At 44.5% G+C, this 24,532-nt stretch overlaps 1 protein-coding gene and 1 long non-coding RNA gene across 2 annotated transcripts in view; one reads left to right on the top strand and one right to left on the bottom strand.

Annotated features, from left to right (window-relative positions):
- The first annotated feature begins 6,894 nt into the window (after positions 1–6,894).
- On the top strand, positions 6,895–23,165 carry LOC122118624. Its single transcript, XR_006149424.1, has 3 exons — positions 6,895–6,907; positions 19,941–19,947; positions 22,191–23,165. It is a non-coding gene; the product is annotated as an uncharacterized LOC122118624 (long non-coding RNA).
- A 358-nt stretch (positions 23,166–23,523) lies between these two features.
- Clmn (calmin) overlaps positions 23,524–24,532 on the bottom strand; it is a 67,011-nt gene continuing 66,002 nt past the window's right edge. The window contains exon 13 of the mRNA XM_042692456.1: positions 23,524–23,742. Coding sequence (XP_042548390.1) covers positions 23,574–23,742 — 169 coding nt within the window. The 3' untranslated portion in view covers positions 23,524–23,573. The remainder of the gene's footprint in view (positions 23,743–24,532) is intronic.

Here is a 24,532-nt window from a genome sequence, read left to right as displayed (position 1 = left end):
GGTCATATATTTATCATAATACAGGATAAGGTTCATCTAAGTAGAACCATCACGAGCTAAAGTAGGAAAGAAGCCAACACCCGTGGCTCACGCCTGAGATCTGAGGATCAAGGTTCGAAGACAACCTAGGCAGGAAAGACCTTGAGACTCCTATCTCCAGTAAACTCATGAAACGCCAGAAGTGGCACTGTAGCTCAAGTGGTAGAGCACAAAGAAGCTCAAGGACAGTACCCAGGACCGGCAAAAATTAATTAAAGTAGGAAAGAATGAGAATGCTTTTGACCTATCTCTTGTATATCAAGCACAGGTGAGCAGTGGTTCTCCTCAGGAAATATGTAAAGGATCTTTGGTAATGATTCTTTTAAGAGCAGAGTAATGTCTTATAAAGAGTGGAGGTGCATTGGGGTACACTGGCAGTGGGAATGCATGAGCAGGTAAAACTGTCAGCCCTTCCCCTTATCCTTCTATAATCTGTCAAGAACGAGGCTTCTCCATTAGCAGGTTTGTCTGATCTTCATTGATTACTTTCAAAATTAGTAATATGTAAATATTAAAGAGTATAAAAGATAGTTTCAGTCATCATCCCAAAAGACACAATCACTAATGCCATAATCCTTAATGTTAAAATGACAAAAGAGCAAAATCACCTAATGTCCAAAATCCCCAAAGATCAAAAATCTCAGAAATATAATTTCAGGAAGGATTTTTTTAATATAAAGGTATTTCTTTTCAAAGGATATTTGGTAAACATGAGAACCCAGGCACACATGGAAGGCCACTGTGCACAACAAAATAGGCAAGAATCACATATTTCTGAAGCATAAACCCTCAGAAATACTGGTAGCACTTGCATAGCTTAACATTTTATGAACCAACCGTATTCATAAAGAAGACAAAAAGTAAAGTGTATAAAATGAACATTATAGTGGTTGGTAAATGTGTGCACATAACCAGTCATGTTATCCACCAAGAGCCAACCTAAGTCTCTTGATTTAGGGCCAGTCAAAACCTGTAGCACACAGCATGGTGGTTTATACCTGAATCCCAACACTAAGGAGGCTGAAGCAGGAGAATCACAAGGTAGAGGCCAGTCAGAAACATATCTACATAATGAGGCTGAGGCCAACCTGAGCTACATAAGGAGACCTTGTCAGAAAGAAAGCCCAGTGATGGTGGCTGGTGGCTATAATCCGTGCCTTTAATCCTAGGTACCTTCTTAGTAAAATATATCCAGAAAATACATCTATATGTGTTCAGAGTATCTCACTGATTTGTGTGTGTGTGTGTGTGTGTGTGTGTGTGTGTGTGTGTGAGTGCGTGCGCGCACATGCGCACACACTCACAGTTATGGATCCTGGGCCTGGACTCTGTCCCTGAGCTTTTATCCTCAAGGATAGCACTCTGTGAGTTGAACTCAGCTCAACTTCTGGCTTTTTTGGTAGTTTAGTGGAGAAAGGGTCTCACAGACTTTCTTGCCCAGGCTGGCTTTGAGCTACAATCATCAGATCTCAGCCTTCTGAGTACCTGGGATTATAGGTATGAGCCACTGGTACCTGACTTCCTCACTGACTTTTGTTCAACCCTCATTTTATTGTAAGGAGATGCCATAATTTTCAAATTCTTTATTGATAGTAATGTAGACTTTCAGTCCTTTAAAAAAATTTTGAAACTTGTTTGAAATTGATTCAGTGTACAAGATAAGGCATGGTGCCAAATTATTTTTTTTCTAGACTGCCACAGAGTTTCCCTTTCACTACCCATTTGTTTGATAGTTCACTTCTAGACTCTGTTCCAACAGTGTATCTGCATCAGCTCCAGCTACTGGTTTAGGTCTGGACATATAAAATCTTGTAAGAGAGCTTTACACATTGTTTGGATCCCAATGCTGTGTGGTGTACATTTTCCTTGAGCTAATTTTCATTTTCTCTTAAAAAGTCTATATTGACATAAAAATAAATAGCCAGACACCAATGGCTCACTCCTGTAATCCTTATTACTCAAGAGGCTAAGAAGTGATGATCACAGTTTGAAGCCAGCTTGGACAGGAAAGTCTGTGAGACTTGTATCTCCAATAAACTGCCAAAAAAGCTGAAAATGTGGTTCAAGTGAAAGCGCACTAACCTTGAGCAAAAGAAGCTCAGGGACAGTGCCCATGCCATGAATTCAAACCCCAAGACTGGCAAAAAAAAAAAAAAAAATAGAGGGGCTGGGAAGGTGGCTCAGTGGTAGAGTGCATGCCTTGCATGCCAGAGGCCCTGGGTTCGATTCCTCAGCACCACATAAGCAAAACGAAAAAAGCCAGAAGTGGTGCTGTGGCTCAAGTGGTAGAGCGCTAGCCTTGAACTGAAGAGCTGAGGGACAGCGCCCAGGCCCAGAGTTCAGGCCCCATGACTGGACCCAAAAAAAAAAAAAAAAAAAATAGAAAAAGCTAATCCCTAGAATAGAATGTTTGTAATTTTTAAAGGAGTAATAGAATAATAAAAATCATAATTTGGCAATCATCAGACAAGAAATATCAGTGAGAGATAGAGGAGAAAATGGAAGGGATGACATTGATCAAGATGCATTTTATTCAGAAACTGACATGTTAAAACCCCTTTGCACAACTACTTAAGGATCATAAAAAGTTAAGACTTAAATTTTAAAAGTATTAGGAAAAAAGTTGAACAAAAAATGAGATCAAACCAGAAATGATTCTGCCCATAAAATTCTTTGAGTGATGTTAGCATTGCAGCTATTATGTGGCTCTATTAGAAGGAAACTTACATGCAGTAGAATGGCAGATGCATGCTACATTATTACACAGCATTGGTTGTGCACAGATGTGTGTGCATTGTGGCCAAGGTCCTAGTGGAACCAAGGTTCTGCTTCAGCCAGCAGCCAGAGGTACATCAGATAGAGCCAGAGCCTGAGACAGAAAAGTTCTACCCCCACACTGTGTTATATATTGGCCTAAATGGTTAGGAAATTCCTAGTTTATCTAAGTAATAAGAAATACATCAAGGGAACCTGTATGTCCAGTTCTGAGGACAGATATACCAAAGGCCATGGTAGATTTGGAGAGGGCCCTGGGAACAGACTTGGCCACGGGAATGTATACTTGGACTCAAGGTCTTGTCTCCCCACAGATCTGCTTGTCATATGTGAATACTATGTTTTATAACCTAATATAGCTATTCCAAATTGACGAGTGGATTCGAATTATCAAAAGTTTTCAATATAAAGGTCAAGGGAAGGCAAAAACTGGCTTCAGGATAATGGAAACTAAAAATTCATGGCAACTAATGAAATGCAAAATCCTGATTTGAATCTTTGTCCTAAAACATGGGGCTGAAAGGCTGAATGGGAGTTCTTTATTCTTTACTCTTTTTTTTTTTTTTTGCTGCAACTTTTGTGTTTGCATTTATTTTCTAATAAAATAAAGTATTATCCACAGTAGCTCCAGTACCTAGCACAAATGGTACCTGCTAGCTACAGGATAAAGGTGTCCCAGTATGGCAATAGCTATAGAATTCCAGACTCAGCTCACAGGGTTACTATCTGTCCTGGTCCTTGAATGCCTGGAGCACTCAGGGGAGGTGACACAATGAAGTGGCATTGTAGTGGGATGTTGAAGAACAAGTAACTTCAGACAAAACTGACATTTTTGCTCCATGAAGATGGTGTATCTCTTCATTTAAGTCTCCATTGTTTTCTCTTACCATTTGCCTGTGTTGATGGTTTTGTATGGCTGGGGAATGATGTTATAAATACAGAAATGGCCCTTGGTGGGAAAAGGTTCCCAATCTTCATAATAATTACAGTACTAATTATAATAGCACTAATGATAGCTGATATAAGCAGAGCATTTGTGTTCTGTGTGCCATTTACTCGATCAGCACTCCTCTCAAATGTCCTGGCTTGTTAAAGGTGCCACCCAAGTTCATCTAGGGGCTCAGAGCTATGCATGCCATAGGTGAACTTGAACTCTCTTGTGCCATTCTGTTTCCTCTTCTGTAAGCTATCACTATTTTGAGCTCTACACTATCCTAACCAGCATCTGTAACCCTGCCAGGACCCACCATCCCGTTAGGCTACACAGTTTTTTAAAAACTGTGATGTAACTTCCTACCTCTAGACCATGATTCATGCTGGTCCTTTTGCCTGAGATGCCCTTCTTCTCTTTCTGTGCCCTGGCTGTTCAGAAATTTTCAGTGCTTATCTCAACCATCCTCTTCCTTGGTGAGGTTGCTCCATTCTGCCACCTGATGCCTGCTGCTCCAGACCCTGCTCTCCACAGTTAGACAGAACTCTTCCTTCCCACAACTTCCAGGGAACACTGCAGATACTTTTATTCTAGCCTTTCCCATGGGGGGCTGGTTTTCACTTGAGTGACCTCTATATTTGTCTACTAGAGAATAGTTGAGTGAGGGTTCTCCCAGTTGAGAATGTGATCTAGCCTATGCCGGGCACAACTGCCACAAATGGACAACCTGGTTCTCCGGGGAAGCCTTGCCTGGCTAGGTCCTTTCATTGCCTGGAAACACTGGTCAGCCTAGGATTACTGGAAGCATCGTTGGCCTCTCTTTCCCCTCCCCGTGCATTTCCATTTCCCCTCGCCTCTCTCCAGCACTTTGCTACAGTTCATGCCACACTCGTCACTGAGTGTCACCCCATTACAATATCATGGTTTTAGGTAAAGTAGATCACCTCCTTTTATTTCCTAATCTCTTGGTTTTACTGAGGTAGCATAGAGGAGCTCAACCAAGATCAACTTGAAAATGGCATCTTCAAGTCTTGGAAAAAGACTAGATGGGAAAGGTTATGCCACGCCACCTCCTGCGGAGTCTACATGAGATCGCGCCAGACAAAGCATAAGCTTCAAGGAAGCATGCCTGCAGGAAGGGGGTGTTGGTTCAAGGCTTCTCATACACTGGGCTGCACCTTTATTGCCTCTACCTTTATTCTTATTATATTCTTTTTGGCTGTACATTCGTTGCCTTTATTCTCATTTTGGCTATTTTTCTATTGATCTGGGAACAGAGCATGTTGTTTCTTTGCAGTTCAATAGAGACTGCATAAAGACTCGGACCACAGATTAAATGTGGGCAATGCCCCAATCAATCTATCATCTGATGTGATGCTGCCTCCAGAAACTCTTGCAACTTCACAAGCAGTTTTGCTGCTCACTCATAGTAAATATAGAAACTTAAAATTTTCAGATATGTTACAACAGAGAGAATTAATGAATTAAACTAAGCTAGAAGGAGTTATCCCAGAAGCACAGAGAGTTCTAGAAAAAGGGACCCCTGATACTAAAAGGAAAAGAAATATTTCCCCAACAGTTATGACTAAGTTTAGTCCAGCTTACATTATAGGGAATAGATGGTGGTTTCCCACAAAATATAAAATGAGTGACATCACATTTCTGAGCCTACCAATGAACCATTGCCTTATACAGGAGTTTATAAAGATGAAAATAGATAGATTAATGTAAAAGGAAAAAAAGTATTTTGGAACTCATTAGATTTTATGCAAAGATGAGGTAGATCTAGACCATTATGGTGTTTCTTATCAAAACAACAAGATAGTTTAAAATAATTAAAAATTTATGTGAACAAATATTGGGATTAAAATTATAGAAAACAGAGGATGCCTGACTCAACCTGGAAGTGGTTTTTAGGATGGTTTCAAAGGGATTAAAAATATATGGAAAAAATAAAAAGTACAATATAAGTATAGCCCTGACTTAGGTTTGTTAATTATTAAACATAAGAAGGCTGAATAGATGAAGCATTCTATTAAACAATATGCTAGACTTGTTTCGCACCACTTAGCTTAAACAATTGGTGGGATAGTCATCAATTTTCATGTAATCCATCGATGCTTTGCTTTTCTTAAAAATTAATTGTGTGCTTAAATAAAGAATCTATGTCACAGTCACACACTGTATAAAAATGTTAATTCTCCTCAATAAAGATACACTCAGATGTAACTCTTTTGAGTCTGTGTCTGTTTGTCACTTCGCCGACTCCTTGCCCAGCTATCCCGAGATCCCTGTCCCGCCGGTCCCAGTGCTCCGGCCGAGCTGGTCCGTCACAGGTTAGGCATGACTTATAAACCTTCTAAATTCCTTAGGAAAATTGATCCATCAAGACAAAACATAGAGATAGCCCCTTCAAAGTACTTCAGTAGATAGAGCTGTCCATTTCACTGACAGCTACTTACTTCATAGATCATGTGACATTATTACCACCAGCAGTTAGTAACCAATTCACACTTTTTGACTGAGTGTATTAAAAGCCACAGTATCTAATTGCCCTGTTTATTCTTGTTAGCTATACATTACCAGAAACTATTGCTGAATGAGTTTCCCTAAACACTGCACTGATAAAAAGCAATTGATAAAAATAAAAGAGAACATGATTAAAAGCTACAGATACAATGGAATCTTCAAGATCCCAGTAGATAAAATGTACCAGGGACATTAACATGTCACATAGGATAGCAAATGCACAAATAAAAAGAAGGGAATAAAGTATCTTTTTGATGGGCATTGTCTCTGAGCTTTTTTGTGCTCCAGGCTTGTGCTCTACCACTTGAGCCACAGCTCCACTTCTGGCTTTTTGGTGGTTAACTGGAGAAAAGAGTCTCATGATTGTTCCTGTCTGGGCTAGCTTTGAACCATGATCCTCAGATCTGAGCTTCCTGAGTAGCTAGGATTACAGGAATGAGCCACCAGCACTCAGCTATAGGTACATTTTCTAAATTAGCCAAAAACTGTAACTTATACCTGAAGCTGGCAAAGTTCAACAGGAAGGTTTACATTCACAGTAATGATCATTGGTATTCTTTTTAAATCAATTTGGTAGGGAAGATGAAAAATAATTCATCTTTTGAATGGGTGATTATGCTCCTGAGTTCTTTTGTCAATAAATAACCCAAAAAAAGATAGATTCATAAAACTGTTTGTTGTAGAATTTTTATCATAAAGAAACATGTAATCTTAGCTATTCAGGAGTTTGAGATCTGAGGTTCATAGCTTGACACCAATCCAGCAGGAAAGTTTAATCTCCAATTAACCACTAAAAAGCTGGAAGTGGATCTGTGGTTTAAATGGTAGAATGCTAGCCTTGAGCAAAAAAGCTCAGGAACAGTGCCCTGATTTTAAGCCCCAGGACTGGGGGGCGGGGGAGAGGGGGAGATCTAAATAGTAAAGATCAAAATGACTAAACAAAATAGTAGAATAGTGGAATATCATATAAAAATTAAAATACAAAAGCAGCCTATATAGAGATACTGAAAAAATGCTCAAGGTGAGGGTTAGACTTTAGAATACAGTAACTGTTCTCTGGTTAGATTTTTATAACACTTGTACATAAATATAGAAAAAGACCCAAACAGAAAAATTGAAGTATGTTAAATGACACTAGTGGAATTTTCATTTAAAATATTAGCATTGTTAAAATATTTCTGCAGTTAAAAATTAGAATATTTACTCCACCCCTTTGAGTTGTTCATTAAACTAAAATAGAACTACATCAAAATTCTATATAGCCTTGGTCTCAGGCAGCTCTGCTATTTTTCCATCACCAATGCACAAATTGCTGTCTTCAGTCGGGTATAAATTAAATGACTACACTACAAGATCTTTAAAAGGGGGGGAAACAATACCCTACTCATCTGTTTTCTCCAGCCCCAGGACAGAGTTTGGCACATACTAGATGCCCAATATCAACTTCCGTAATCCACTTTAAGGGACCAGCTGACTAAAAAAGTCTTAAAACAGCCATTGCCAAAAGCTCCTGGTTTGTGTCGTGAAATTTACAGATTGCTTCTGATGGCCAGACTTAACCTCAGGAGAGACCTGTGCAAGGAGTGTTTGATAAACAGCTTTGAAATTAGCAATTGTAGTCATAAAAATTGGCCCTAAAATAGGACAAGAGGCATGCAGTATGTTTCAGTCTAACTTTGATGCAGTAAGAACAAACTTCAGGGTCCAGAGCAATGAAGGGGTGAGAGTATCTTGGTTGCTTTCCCAGCGAGTCTGACCCCAGCAGAATGGAGGTGGGAAGACAGCAAGAACCAATGGATCCTACCTATACTGACTTCACTGAGAAGAACCATGAGTGTTTGCACATCATCTTTACCTGAATCTTATTGGTCAGAGTTTGGTCACATGACTGCACTTTAGGTGCAAGGAATGCTGGGAATGCAAGCAACTAGGGCAGAGCTGAACGATGGTAGATAGTAAGGCACAGTGAGTAGGCTGCTATAAGATGTTTTACATTTTTATTATGTGTTTCAAGTCTATCAGAACAGAAGATGAACTGCACCTCTACCCATCAAAATGTCTCTGATAATGACTTTTAGAGCACAGTCATCTGCCATTTACACAAATGACATAATTAGTTATTAATATAATCTAACTTCCAGGCCATAGAAACATTAATTCCATGTCCAAAGGCAGTTTTCTACAGTTACTCCTCCATATTAGGTCTATCTAGAATCTAAATATTGCATTTAGCTTTTACTAAACATGCCTCTTTGGGCTTGTTATACCTCCTTAGCTCTGCTTTTAAAATATCATCAATTTATTAGACACACGAGGAACTGTTTTGTTTTTTTTCCTGCGCAATACTTCACAGTAGGTTTTAACTTCTGTCCATTTAGCTCCTCAGAAACTTCTTTGGTTTCATTTTGTTTTTCAGACCTGGTCTGGCTGTGGAGCCTGGAGTGGCTTTGACTCCACTGTCCCCCTGTCTCAGCCTTCCAAGTACCAGGAGTGCATGTGAACTGCTACAACCAGCTTCTCAGGAGCCTGGTATAAGATTATCTGGACAAAGAATACAAGCTGTGGCTCTCGTTCACCACACTGACAGAGGCGTTTGTCAAGTCTGCTGCCACCACCAGCTGGTGCCATCGCACCTCATCCTCACGGCTTCTGAGTGCCAGATGGCAGGCTCTTCAGCGGGTGCTAATTTGGCATGTGTGGAAACACTTCTTCACTCTATGTTTTGTTAATTGAAGATGTGTAAAGTGGTATCGCTGACTTCCGCTTCCTCAGCTGCCACTGTCACCCTCATGTTTATCCAATTCTTTCCTTTCTTTCTTTCTTTTTTTTTGTTGGTTGTAGGGCCTGAACTCTGGGCCTGGGCGCTGTCCCTCAGCTCTTTAGCTCAAGGCAAGTGCTCTACCACTTGAGCCACAGCACCACTTCCGGCTATTTCTGCTTATGTAGTGCTGAGGAATCAAATGCAGGGCTTTATGCGTGCAAGGCAAGCACTCTCCCACTGAACCACCTTCCCAGCCCATGTGTATATATTTCTGACATGACTAGCTGCTCATAACTCCTCACTAGACACAAGTGCAGCCCTTGAACTTCTAGATCCTGTACTCATGTCCTGTTACAATCATGATTCTGTTTCAAAACCATGAAACTCAACCAGGCAGAATAACGCCACCTGTGGTTCCAGATACTTAGGAGGCTGAGGTAGGAGGATCACTTAAGCCCAGGATTTCAAGGCCAGCAGCCTAGGCTACAAAAAAAAATAGAATTCATTTTAGAGTTAACAAAAATTGGATCCTGAAGTGTCAAGTTCTAATGTACTTTCCCTACTCTTACTTGAAAATTCCTCTGTTGTTAACACTTTTTGTTTTCATTTGTTTTTGCAATACTAGGAATTCAATCCTTTTACCTGCCTTTCTGTTCTCCTAACTGTCATTCATGATTAAACTTTTTATCTGAGATGGTTGGAGATGTATATTTCTCTTAAGTCATTCAGAGACCTGGGAAATCATTTATCCAGTTTCCTTCCATAGTAACAACTCACAAAGTTACAATGCAGAATCACAGTCCCGTTACGGACACAGTCAAGGTAGAAGATGCCTCCATCAGCATCCTCTGAAGCATCCTGTAGAGATTCCTGCACATGGGACCCTAATGCAAAGATGAAAACTTGAACTGAAGCTAGAACATAGGCCTGCAAGGTAGATTTGGAAGGAGGCTCTTGCATTCTTGCTGGGTTGGTGGTGGCAGAGACATGTGTCTTTGGAAATGGCAGCAGGGTGGCAGCGCCTTTAAGAATGTGCCAGGTTGAGTTCCTGGCACTGAAGGGGCAGTGGAGATGCTGCCTTTGACAGCATAGTGGGCAGGCCCTCTGCACGGCTTGTCTCATCTGACTTGGAGTTGTTCTCAAAGCAAGTGTGTTAGCCTAACCTCCTCCATCTTCCTACCCAGTCTGCCACCTTAGATCTTCGGCAGAAACAAAACTATCTTTCCCTGAAATCAGGTGACACAGGCTCTCCTTCCCTTCTGCCTCCTCCCCCCCTCCCCGAAAAACAGGTGACACAGGTAGCTGCATCTCTAATGGCAGCTCCTCCCCTCATGCAATTTCCCTCTCCCTTGTTTGTACAGCTGCAACTGTAAATGTTAACCCCTTCTGCAACGGAGTTTCCCCTTGTCACATGAACCTGCCCTTAGAAAAGTCATGCTTGTGACCCAGTCCTGCTGCTGCTCTCCACCCGAGAGGTAGCCTGTCAGGTTACTGACATTAACTTCTTTTTCCTGTATTTCTTCTAGCACTCTTCAGTCCTTGTATTTACTTCTTCAGAGGATAATTTATAACTGATGAGTATATTAACGAGGAGCAAACAAACCCATGACATTAAGTATCTCACCCATATCTCTCTACTCTCTTCACTGTACGATTGTCCAGTGTGCATTTTGAGGGCTCAGAACTAGACATTTTGACAAAGCAATTTCCTGAAGATTCAAGTTTCAACTGGATCCCAAGATAGAGAAAAAGATGTGTCTCAGTCCTTGTGCTTCTAGTGTTGCTATTATAAAATTTCTAGAATCTGAAGCCAAGCTGAGGGGCATCTAAGGTCAGTTACAAGGTGAGCCTGCTTCCAGAGTGGTGGGGATCTCGCCCAGATTTCAGCTTCTTGGGGCTCTATGATTCATGCCCACTCAGAGAAAGAACCCAAGGACAGATAGGAGAAGAGACTTCTCTGGGAGCGTTGTTTTTTGTTGTTGTTGTTTTGTTTTGTTTTTGTTGGTCATGGAGCTTGAACTCTGGGCCTGGGTGGTGTCTCTCAGCTCTTTAGCTCGAGGCAAGTGCTCTACCACTTGAGCCACAGTGCCACTTCTTGTTTTCTGAGGGGTTTATTGGAGATGAAAGGATCCATCACATACATCCCAGGGGACCACGCAGAGGCAGGCACAGGAGAAAGATTATTACAAGCTTTCTTAAAGGAGCCATATTTCCCTTGGAGAGAGAGCACATGGCACCTCCACCATCTAGGTAGCAGCAGGGTCTGGGGGCAGTGAGGTAGATGGGAGCTCAGATGCGTCTGGGCGGAGAGATGGAGGGGCCAGCTGTATGGCGGGAACTCCAGGGCTGAGAGGAGCTCAGGTCTGGGTGGATACGAGGACCAAAGGTTGGTCTAATGCTTACAATGGAATTTCCTGCCCAGGCTGGCTTTGAACCTCAGATCTCAGCCTTATGAGTAGCTAGGATTACAGGCATGAGCCATCAACACCCGGCTTGGGAGTGGGTTTATAAATGCAAAGCAAAGTGAAAGCTGAGCAAAAGGTTCCCTCTACACAGACTCCAAAAGGAAGGCACATTGCTAATCCCTGGATCTTGAGCTATGATTGGGGCCTAGTGGACGGACATGGGGGTGATGAGTCCTGGAGAACTGGGAAATGTGTCCCTCACTTCAGAGACTGGGTTATGTGTCATCAACTCCTCCCATGTGTTGGACAGGACATGGACAGTCAGAACAGGGCTGCCATGTTCCACAGGCTGTGGGTCCTGTGGTCAGCTGGCCTCTGCTGTACATCACAGGTCATTCCATGCACATTAACAGTCCAGGTTGAGATTCCTTAGCAACAGCCCAGCCACCCCTCAACTACCAGTTTCCCTAACTCTTCCTGATTCCTGATTCCAGTATCCCAGTGAGATAACCACTCTCCCCACATTTTTTTCTGCTTCATGAATCCATTCTCATTCCTAGAGGGCAGCAATATTCCTAATAGGACCCTGTTTCCCAGTATCCCTTGCTGCCCACATGTGGCCCTGGCCACAGCACTGGCAAGTGGGACTTGTAGGAGTGTACTGGACTTCATTCTGGCTTCTCTCCTCTAGCTTCCTGTACTCTCCCAGCCCAGCACTGTGGAGATGGGCAGAGCCACTGGTCCTCAGAACTATGAACTGCAGTTGCTCAGTTAGAACCTGATCCCATATGTGCTGAGGTGCTTTGGTCCCATTTCTATCACCTGCAGCCAAGTCTGCTAGGCCGGTGCACCCAGGGATGAAGTAACTTTTGATCATGACCTTGTAATATGAAGGGTAGCATGTATTGGGGAAGGAGAAGGCAGCCTTGACTTTCATCCCATTTTATCACAGGAGCAGTAAAGTGAAAATGCAGATTCAGAGAAGCAAAGTGTCTCCCCATAGTTCCTTTGGAATGGGTATCTGCCCTGGATCTGAAGGGTACAATGCAAACAATGCGAGGCCCCAGCACATGTGCTACAGCCAGGGTGGAGGTTAGGGATTCCACTTCCTAATGTGTGCCCAGGGCTCCTGGCGCATTGACAGAGTTGGGATAAGTCTGACTTCTGTCCTGTCTATGCCCTGGCAATCCTGGAGGATGCCAGCTGGAGAAGCCTGGCACTCCCATATCCCCATTCTAACAGCTTGACACAGTCTCCTGCATCCTCAGATACTTAATCTGGCTCTTGCCAGAGTGAAGCTCCTAAGGTGTTTTCACTAATGACTTCTCTGGACACTTGGTGAGGCCTGAGGCAGGGAAGGGTCTGTGTGAGCCAGCCTGCCAGTGCGTGCTGCACGGAGAATGTCCTGTCTCATGCCTCCTCTTCCCCACTGCCATCATTAGTGTAATCAGCCTATTTCTGACTGCTAGTTAAAGGCATAGCACATGCCTTTGCTATCATCAAAACATAGACTATGTTTGTTTGCAAGTATTTTGCACCTTTTGAGTGGGAACAAAATTAGAAAACAAGCCAGTGAGCTAAGACATGGATGATCAATAAATAACTGATCTGTAATATGTAATCTAATTCATATCTGCTCTAGTGGCCTTAAAACAGAAATAGTTTCCTTTAGAAGGTAGAAACTATAGATGGTTCCAGACCAGGCCTTCAAAAATATGGCTTCTCCCCTACTGTTCTCTAAGCCTCTAGGAGAGGTTCGGCAAGTGAGAACAGCATTAAGAAGCCCTCCTGGGAGGTTAAGGGTGTGATTTGAGGTCCACAGAGGTCTGAGCATCATGGACAGGACATAGCTGCCAACCATAAAATGAGTGAGACTCATGATTGTGTAAATCGCTTCCCTGGCACCCAGGAGACGGCTCACACCATCAGTTTGGGTCCATGTGCACCTTCCCAGGTGCTCACTGAGCTCCTGCCCTGGAGGGACTGCCCCTCCTTCCCACCTGTCACCAGGGCCAGAGCTCCGGCACACAGCAGGCCTTCCAGACAGGTATGTTGAGTGAACGCCAGCCCAATCCAACAAGCAGGACATAGTCAAGGGTCACCCAGGTGGCTAACTGCTGTCCCCACCGACATCCCTTCCTCAAGTGTGATCCACTCAGCACCATATCCCACCAAAGTTCATTTCCATTCTCACAGCTGTGGCTGGTGGCTTAGCTCAGACAATGAGATGAGTGCTTTCAGGTTGGGTGGTAATCTCTGGATCTTTCCCAAGGCAGAGGTGGCCCGTTACTGCTGCATCCTCCATTCCACACACAACATGGCACCCAAATGATCCAAACAGGAATTTGCATCATTGCAAGCCCAAGTCTCTCTCTCTCTCTTTCCCTCTCATGAGAGAAAAATAGAATTCTATCATGTTTAAGCCATAGCTCTTCTGGGGCTTCTGTCATGTGCAATTGAAATTAATCCTAAACATTACAGAGATCAATAAACAAGAAAACATCACCCTATCTTCTACCTGAAGTTGTTTTTTTTTAATGACCCTTCCTCCCTTTCCAACATAAGACTCACCCCCATCAAGCTGAGACGTGATGAACACATCTGCCTGCAGGCTCTGGAAACCTAAGAGCAGGGTCCATCTTCCTATGACGTCACCCTCATCCTTCTGTCCCTTTCCTTTTTTCTCCATCCACCAAAGCAATGTGCAGGTTCAGAATGGGCCTAAGGCAGCTTTGTGAGAAGTGCCTGGCACTGTGTTAGGAAGACTGAAATGGGAAGGCTGAGTGGACCCTTTCAAGGTAGGGCTCACAGGTCAGATGGGGACAATGTCCCCCCTGGTTGGTATAAACACAAACACACAAGGAAATAAAAAGTTACCACTGAGATGGTAAGTTCAAGAAATTTGTATTCCAAAATTTTCTTACGAATGCATGTCCTTTTACAAGCTCATTCATCATAGCACCAAGCCCAATAGAAAACAGTCAGAATAACAAATACTCCAGTGAGCTTCCCACAGGTATAAATTATGCAAATAGCCATTTATATCTTCACTTATAATAATCAATAAATAAGAGTGCACAGTCATACAATATATTTTACAAAGATCCCTTTTGAACAAAGCTACAGACCTATTAAATAGACAAAATAGTCCTTGTACTACAAAATAACATTTCATTTCATATTTCCCTCAGTAATTCTCCTGGTCTGCTCAGTTAGAAAAAAAATCAGACATAGTTAATTATGTCCTGCCATGACATTAAAGAAACATAAAATCTGCTAAATATATCAGAGGCTCTAAAAAATGAAACACCTATTACCATCCAATATTCTCTGAACAAACTCCTGTCTTTAGGTTTAATAACTTGTCCCAAGAGCATACATGAGGAATAACCATTTTCTCATTTGTTTTTGGTTGATTCTCAGGAACAAAGTCGGCAATGCAAGCAGCATCCTGTGACCCACTCTCTCTCCCTCCCCAGGGATGGGCCACACCAATCTACCAGCCTTTGGCTTAAGGAATGCAAAGAGCTCTGTCTCTGAGCAGAAATTCTTTTTTTGTTGTTGTTGTTGGTCACGGGGCTTGAACTCTGGGCCTGGGCACTGTCCCTCAGCTCTTCAGCTCAAGGAGAGTGCTCTACCACCTGAGCCACAGCGCCACTTCCAGTTTTCTGGTGGTTTATTGGAGATAAGTGTCTCACAGACTTTCCTTCCCCGGGCTGGCTTTGAACCATGATCCTCAGATCTCAGCCTCCTGAGTAGCTAGGATTACAGGTGTGAGCCACTGGTGCCTGGCTATGTCTGAATCACTGCCAAGGGTAGGGGAAAAGGTGGAGAAGAAGGAGGGCCAGTCCAGTATAACTCTATCTTTCTGCAGCTAAACTTTTTAAGTTGTAAGGAAATCCCTCGGTAAACTGTCTCCCTCTGATGCTGACTTAAGAAGACCAGCTTAGTTCATGGGGCCCTAAAAATGGGTCTGCCAGACTTCTCCCAGTGGGACTCCATCTCAGCTGACTCCTTTTGAAGTCACCTTTCTCAGGCACTAAGCAGGAAGCAGTGCATTGAGTTTAAGCAATAGGCCACTTACTAAGATCAACAGAAACACATGATGAACCATGTTGTTAACATTTGGATGTTTAAACCCAGAAAGGATTTTTTTCCCCTAAGAGGTTTTCCATCTTCTACCTCAGAATGATAAAAGAAAAAAAAAAAAAAGCCTTATCTGAGCTACGAGGCTGGTCTCCAGTGCCCAGGCCAGCGCTGTCCTACTTTAGCAATGTCTAGCTCTGTAGGTTGCATGCAATTCCCAGTTTCCTTCCAAAAAGTGTCTCAATCCTCACATGACCTCCAGCAATTTCTGCACTATTTGTCTGTCCTTCCTCACGCATGGTCTTCCAGACAATATGCTCCTGTTGATTTTTTTGGTGATGCTTTAAAAGTAGCTGTTACAAGTGAAATAATCTAGCAAATACTATTTTTCTATTTTTTTATAACAATGCAAATATCATGACTCAAAGAAAAAATAATGTTCCCTATCTGAAAGACAAAATCAATTACAACTCCAGGCAAGTAATTCATGGTCTCCAGCCCCCTTTTTGCAAGACTGAGGTTTGAACTATGGGCTCTTTGTGCCTGCTAGCCAGGAGCTCTCCTGCTTGAGCCATACTTCAGCTCTTTTGTTCAGGCTGTGGTGCCCAGGGTCTATAATCCCCCATTTATGCTTTTGGTGTAGCTGGGATAAACAGGCACACACGACCACACCCTGTCTTTTCTGTGGAGATGGAGCCTGGAGAGCTTTTTGCTCAGGCTGACCTCAAATCACAGTCCTCCTATCTCTGCCTCCCAAGTAAGTAGGATAAGTACCACCATTGTTTAGCTGTGGTTCCCATTTTCATTATGTGCTTCGCAAGCTTTCTCAGTATGCCTTTAGCAAAGGGAAAGCCAGAATCCTACTCTGTGAGAAGCTTGGGTGGGAGATGGAGAGAAAAGAGCTAGAGTTAATCATGTTACAGAAGAACAATGCTTGATATTAGACATTGAGATGTAACTGGTGAAGTCCTTTTATTATTTTATTTTTGTGCTAGTACTGAGGCTTGAACTCAGGGCTTGGGCACTGTCCCTTAGATTTTCACTCCAGGTTGATGCTCTACCACTTGGTGGTTAATTGGAGACAGGCGTCTCACAGACTTTCCTGATTAGGCTGGCTTTGAATAGCAGTCCTCAGATCTCAGCCTCCTGAGTAGCTAAGATTAAGGGGTGAGCCTCCAACATCCAGCCTAAAGTCCTTTGAAAGGCAGAATTTTTTTTAAGATTTTCAACTGTAGGCTAAACACAAATTACTTGTTTTTAGTAAGGAGAAACTTAAGTAGTTTTGATAATGGGGTTGGGAGTCAAGGGGTGCAGCATTGAGGGGGTGGTGAGAGGGATGCAAGGAAGTAGCTTAGAATGTGACTCAAAACTCTGCCCCCCTCCCTTTCCAGCCCACAGAATTGCTCCCCATAACTTGTCAACCAGGCCAGGGCAAGCTGGCATCAGAATATCACCGCGGGATCCCTACACTTCTAAATAGAGAAAGTCTAGAGAAGAAGTCCAAGTCTAGAAGTCAAGAAGCCCTGGGTTCTACCACTGGAGAAGCTGTAGGCCGTGACCTTGTAATCTTTCAGGCCTGTGCTTTCATTTCCTCCCGGAAGTAAACACCTCCACCATTGTTTCAGGAGTACAGTGAGTTAAGCAGCACACAAGCATCCTGTTAAAAAGGGCTTATGTGTTTGTGACAGGGTAGCTGGCACTGAGTGGCAGAGGAAGGGACCAGAACACCAAGGGCCACAGTGCACTCTACAACCTCACACAGAAGTCACAAGCAGGTATTTTAGTTTGCCAAATGTGTGCTGAGTGTCTACACTACCAAGAAGCTTAGAAAACTTCATCTGCCCAAGATGGCAACCAGGTGTTCGAAAGAGGCTGGAGCCTAGGTAGAGACCCCTACCCTACAATTCTGCTGAAGGGAACCCCTGCAGGAGGGAGCTGTATGTGACATCAGTGCCACAGGTGTAAACAAGTGAGTGGTGGATCGGGGTCCTAGATTGGAATCTAAAACCCTGGTTCTCTTTCTTCCTATAGATGAGGTGGTGTCTGGCCTGGTGCTGCTCTAGCCAGCGTGCTTGGGAAGGCCGGTTTGCCTGCTCTTGTCACTTGCTCTCAGAGTCCACTGTGTACTAAACACAACCAGGCCAGTCTTCCTAACACCACAGGCTCTGGCAACCCTACAAGAGCCGGCCCAGGAACACCTACCAACCATGAGTTGCAGGGCCGTGCCATTCCGGAGCAAGCTCACCACAAGCCCGATCTTGCACACAGTAAGACACAGTGAGGCCCAAGATCACTCTGGGGCTCTTACAAATCAGAACAGGTAGAGCTGAGGAACCTGAGGACACAGGCCTCAGCGTAGGAAGAAAGCGGAAGAGCGAGCGTGCAACTGGTGCAAAGCCCAGGGCCCTTGTGCTGTGGGCTTACTTCCCCGAGTGCTGGCTGTGGTCCCAGACAGTGCCTGAGGAGAGGCAGAGGCACAGAGCCTTGCGCCCTGGGGAGACATAGATACTGCCTTCCCCACACCCTCTCTGTCAAGGAAACGTAGCAGCAGTTTTAAAGCAAATCTGAGTGATGATAACACTAGCACCAACTCTCTGCCTTTAGCTTCCTAGCCTCTGTCTTGGATATTTCACCTTCTCTTGCAGCTGGCACACTACAGCTTGACAACATTCATGTTGCTCTTACTCCAGCTGGACTCAGGGCAGGTTCATAAGTGAGTTAGCAGAGCAGTGAGACACCCACCCAAAGGCAACTCAAGGGGATTTATGGCTCCAGATGGTCTATGGAAGCTGGTGGCTCACCCCTGTAATCCTAGCTATTCACAAGGCTCAGATCTGAGGACTGCAGTTCAAAGTCAGCCCAGGCAGGAAAGTCTCTAAGACTCTTATCCCCACTTAACCAAAAAGCTGGAAGTAGAGTTATGGCTCAAGTAGTAGAGCGAGCATTAGCTTTAAGAAAAAGAGCTTGGGGGCAGTGTCTAAGCCCCAAGTTCAAGCCTCAGAACTGGCATACACACACACACACACACACACACACACACACACAAACAATGGTCTATGAAAGCTGGGATTGATGGAGCATGCCTATAAATCCAGGACTGTGATGCCTAAGACAGAGGAATCACAAGTTCAAGACCATCCTGGCCACTTGTGAGTTTGAGGCAGTTCTGGGCTACATAGGAAGAGCCATTCTCAACCCCTATCCTTCAAAAACTGATGGTATATAGAACACAAGAGGCTCCAGGCACCCCATACTGCCGTCACAAACCCACATGGAAATAAGAGCCAAGGAATGAAAGTTATACAACCACGTAGACAGAGGATGGAGAAAAGGCAACAGCAGGCTAGGGATCCCATTCCATTTGTACCAGGAACAGAACTGATCAGAGAAATGAGCAGAGTCAAGCAGGGTAGGAAGGAGCCTGGTGCCAGGTGCCTGCAGGGGGCAGCACTGAGACATCTTGGGCTGTAGCATCCAAGACAGACTTGGGAATAGGGATGGGGAAGGTGGGATAAGAGCTAGAAACATGGGCATTTGTCCATTCTCAGGCCTCTTTCCCTTCCTATGAAGTCAGATGACCACACTGCCCCTACTCCATGAAGGACGATGGAGAAGCTCCAATCCAGAGACGACACACATGGCAAGGCAGGAGCATTCACTGGTGATGACACTGGCCTGTCCAGCTGCCAAAATTCTGCACCAGGGTCTCCGGTCCTGTCATACAGTCTGTGCGCTGCACAAAGGCACCCGGACAAGATGGCAAGTGGGAGTTTAGATCTGGCATCTGCTCTGTTCTTCCAGCTTTGCCCGAGGTCTCAGATGTATGTGCCCAGAATGGGGGCAGTTGGCGATCAAACCAAGTGCCCAGGAGTGGATTCTGCCCAGAAGGAATAGTTTTATTGAAATCACACAAGGACAGTGCATGAACATTGCATATCCCTTTTCTAGGGCAAGGAGTAATGGAAAGATGTCACAGCAATTGAAGGAACTCCAGAGAAAAGATGTGCAAATGTTGACAGACAAATCCAAAAATTTCATTAGCTGACACCTCCTCACTCCCGGTTAGCTTTGAGTCTTAACTCTTAAACATGAACAGATACACACAACCACCCAGTACTTGAGAAAAGCTTGTAACAAGGAAGAGTTCAGACCAACCAAGAGAAATGAAAACTGGAGGAAACAAAGACAGCACAGGGAGTGATTTCTTCAAACCCCCCTCAAGTACATCCACAGAGAGGCAAGACCTGAAAATCCCAGAATCAGCAGCAGGACACAGTTCTGGGGATTAAATAAAACATTCATATTGGGAAAATATAACCCAATAAGTTTCCTGAAAGCAGATAAAGAGAGATGAGAAATTTAAAAAGAGATTTAAAAAGATATTAGAGGATTAGCCAGAGAAATCCAACATTAGAACAGTGGTCCACAAGAAAGAATGTAAATAATTACAAGAAAACAGAAAAAATTTCCCATGAGACAAAGGACACCACCACCAAGGGTAAAGACAGGAAGTTCTTTCAAGGGAGGGAGGGAAACCCAGGTCACACACAAAGGCACTGGAAGCTGAACAGTGACAGAAATCTCAACCACCACCATTGGGGAAAGTATAATTTCCACCTGCTTCTATCTCAGCCACGCTGGGTAAGGGCAGAAGACCTTTTCTTCTGTTTTTTTGTTTTTGTTTTTGGTGGTACTGGAAATTGAACCCAAGGCCTTCACTTGCTAGGCAAGACTCTACTAGCTTAAGCTACTCTGTCAGACCCTTTCTGTATTGGTTATTTTCTAGGTAGGGTCATATTTTATGCCTGTGTCAGCCTGGACTGCGATCCTCCTATTTGTGCCTCTCCATACGTAGGAGGATCACAGTTGTTGGGGATGACATGTACATGCCACTGGGACCTACCATTATGCTTACCCTGGAATAAGGGTAAGCATAGCACCGTGCCCAGCCATGGGTTGAGATGAAGTCTCCCAAACTTTTCTGCTCACACTGTCCTGAAATTGTTCTCCTAACCGCCACCTCCTAGGATGCTAGGATTATAGGCTTGAACCATAGTACCCAACCTGAGAGACATTTTAAGACATTCAAAAGAAAAATCTCAAAATATTTATACTACTACTTATATCCAATGCTGCCTCTCAGAACGTTTCTAAAGAATGTGGAGAGAAAAAAGGGGGACAACAGTACACGACTTAGCTAAGACATGCTCAAGGCAGCATCCACAAGGAATGGGGACTGAGTTTCGGGGTCTCACTGTAGGGTACCTTCGTCTATGACTAGAAAGCCAGTGGATGTTTGGAAACTAATTAAAAAGCATGTCACGTAGAAACACAATGGGAAATAGAAGAAACAGCTACAAGTATTGAATTGCTTCTTAGTAAGACTTGGGGTTGGCTAGTTCTCATTAACATCATGCGTGTTAAAAAGACACCAAGCAATAGGGGGATTCACTCAAGCAGCCTTCTTCTATATCCAGTCTCTTCTAGCTAAGCCTGCATTCAAATGAGACTTACTTTTTCCTTTTAAAAAGAGTCCATTTTCTGAACCAAATGACTCCTAGGCACCTTGCCAATTGATGTTTTTAAAAGTGTTACAAATTATATAAAATAGAGAAGAGAGGGCCACCAGATTCTTTTTGGAGAAGGTCTAGACCTGTAAAATGAAGGCACTGCTCTTGGGTCAAGTCTTCTTTGGTCTCTAATTTGGGTGAGGACTGCACGGTGTCCAGGGTTTCAAAGTGTCACGTGGATAATCTCTACGATCTGTACCCTGGAGCTTCCGGTCCTGCCCTCAAGCTCAGCAATTAGCACATTTTCCCTGGGGTCCTTGGTGTTTGGGATGGACTCACTCCAAGTTCCCTCGGCCTTGGGAGGCTGAGATTTTATCAGGGAGGGGAAGGCAGCCTAGAATCAGATTGGCTTAAAGGGACAATACACTAGCTAGGCTGCAATCCCGTTAAGTTTGCTCAAAATTAACAAGGCCTTGGCTTACTGCTAGGAAGGAGCGATAGTGTCCTGGAGTGAGAACAATGCAAATGTCAAATCATAAGCTCTACAGCTGTCAATGATATTCCAGAAGGAGTAAGAGGAGAGGCTGAAAGTAAATAAAACTTCTGCATGGAGAGGGAAAACAAAACTATAAAACCTCACATGTAAGCCAGAACCAGGGGTTGAAGGCTGGCCTAACATTTTTGGTTTTGTTTGAGGAGGTCATTTTAACCTTTTTGTTTCTGTTTTGGATGCACGTACAGCTAGTGGAAGATGTTTCTCACAGCAAGTGACAGCTTTGGGCTGGGTATCAGATGGCTTGAAGGGTCATGGGCATCCTGCCTCTCTGGGATGCCGTAAGCAAGATGCTCCCAGAGGCTCTGCTCATGTTTATTGGTATATAAGAGCTGCCTGCTACATGCTTTGGGGAAGCGGGGAGGGAAAGAGCCAATCCACAGTCTTCATTATGTGAGTCTTTACAGAGAAGAGAGTATAGCATGCATGGGGCCCTGGGTTTGATTCCTCAGCACCACATAAGCAAAAAGAAAAAAGCCAGAAGTGGCGCTGTGGCTCAAGTGGTAGAGTGCTGGCCTTGAGCTGAAGAGCTGAAGGACAGCACCCAGGCTCAGAGTTCAGGCCCCACAACCGGGACCCCCCCCCCCAAAAAAAAAGAAAGATCTGGGGCTGAGGAAGGTGGGAGAGTGGGAGATATACTTCTTTCTTCTCTCAGAAACCTGCTCTGGTCTGCTCACCAGGCTATGCTTTCAGAAAGCCTCTGTAAGAAATCCACTACAACCCACTGCAAAGGATGCTGGTGCCAAGGGGCATCCTGAGACCCCAGTGCCTGAGCAGCAGCCGGTGGACCCCGCCCAGCTCCAGTACCAGCACCTTGGTTCCTCATCCAGCCCCTTCTTCTAGGGGCTCATCTCAGTGCTCTGTGGGGCTTTCCAGGTCTGCACAGAAAGCTCAGAAAAGTGAGAGAGTGTCTTGGGCCTACCCTATCCATCCAGAGCTCTGATTTATTATTATTATTATTATTGTTTGCCAGTACCAGCAATTGAACTCAGGGTCTGGACACTGTCACTTAGCTTTTTCACCCAAAACTGGCACTGTACCACTTAAGCCACTTCCAGTTTTGCAGGTTAATTGGAAGTCTCAACCGACTTTCCTTTCCACAGCTGGCTTGGAACCTTGATCCTCAGATCTCCACCTCCTGAATAGCTAGGATTACAGGCACCCCTCTCAGGTTTCATTTGACAGGAGGATCCCACCGGTAGAAAAGGCTAGACAATCAGAGCCTTACCTCAATCCAATCAGAGCAAAAGGGAACTAAATATGCAATCCACATCCCCAAGACAAAAACGAAGATCTGTGACATACAACAAAGCCTCCCCGCTCTTCCCTGGAATCTCCAATTCCTGCCAATTCCCAAATATATGCTGTCTGGGAGTCACAAAGCTGGGATGTGGATTTCCCCCAGATAATCAACTCCTTGCTAGGCTTTAAGCACATCCGCTTTCCACCCGTCCCTTCCCTCCCCACCTCTACCCCTTCACAGACCTGCTTCCGAGGATACTGTGACAGCTTTCTCAGTGATGGGGACTGGGCATGGGTAACCACATTTTCTCGTCAGGGAGAATCCACCTCCCCCCCCCCCCCCCCCCCGACCTGAAACACAAGTCTCTCCGGTTCCTCCAGAACCTTCAAGAACTACATGGTTCATGAGCTAAGATCTAAGCATAGACTGCATATTAATAAGAATGATAACCGTCTAACTGAGCAAGGCACACAGAGGCAAAACCCACCTAAGGGTCCAGTTGCAAACCTGAGTTCAGAGTACATAACCAACAAAGGAAAGCATGCTCCCCAGTCTTCGGGAAGAGAAAGAGGAAATGGAGATAAAGCAAGATCCAACAGGGGATGGGTTGGGGGGGGGGGCGGGTCATGGGGAGAGCTTCAACTGTCCACAACCCTGAACAGAAAATAAAATGAAGTTTTTTTTAAAAAAAGACCCCACCCCTGCTTGGGGTCCTGTCTTTTTATTCTCCAGACACGCACATCAGAGCCGGTTCATATCAAGCTGTGGGAAGAGCAGCAGGCAGTAAACCAGGAGCCAGAGGAAGAGAATGAAATACATCACATCTGGCTGCTGGACAAGCTGGGTCAGAGAGTCACTCTGCGGGCTCTGGCTCCCCTGCAGCATGGCTTCTCCAGAGTGGTTGGCCTTCCTGCAGAGAGGAAGGAAAGACAGACACTGCAGTTACCAGCATGGTCCACAGATGGACAGTGGACCATACCCTGCACCACTGGACAGCTCCGCCCACATCCCACCTGCAGAGTGGAGAGCTTCCCATGATGCGCTGGGGGGAGGAAAAGAGGCCTCCCCCCACCTCCCTACCCCCAGGCCATCTTAGGCTGAGGAGCAGCAGAAGCTGCCAGCCCCATTGCAGAGATGGGGCATCCTGACATTCACGGCACCTGAGTCAGTCCCCAGGGACGCCCCCTTTATAACCCAAAGCTCACCATAAGGAGAAATTAGGCCCTGAGAGCTCTCAGTCATCCTGGGATCATGGAGAGGACTTTGCAAGCCATTGGGAGGAACACAGAGCACCCCAATGACAGGTAAGGCACATTTCAAAACAGCCACTGGAGACAGAGCCGTCCTTTCCGGTCTGGTCTATGTGAATTGGGCCGATTTACCTTGTATTTCACAGGAAGCACCTGACTTTAAAAGGATATCTTTGCTTTTGCCTTGGTAGGTAACAAGAGTGCTGGCTGAAGAGTTTGGAATGGGGTAGGGTGGGAAACCAACCTCAGACCCAAAAGTCTAAGAGGAGAAAGGGGGAGGGGGAAGAGAAAGGGGAGGGACTCCTGTAGCAAAGCCTGGAGTGTTAGCATCTTAGGGCCAACTTCTGGACCACACTCTCCCTGAACCATCTCCTGCCCACTGAGGGGTGAGAAGGAGGCTTCAGCATTTGCCACCATCTACAAACAGAGGAATACATGCATGTACCAGCC

This window comes from Dipodomys spectabilis, unplaced genomic scaffold (assembly GCF_019054845.1).
Source record: "Dipodomys spectabilis isolate Male_0828 unplaced genomic scaffold, ASM1905484v1 ptg000157l, whole genome shotgun sequence".
NCBI lineage: Eukaryota > Metazoa > Chordata > Mammalia > Rodentia > Heteromyidae > Dipodomys > Dipodomys spectabilis.
This window is presented reverse-complemented; position numbering and strand designations above follow the sequence as displayed.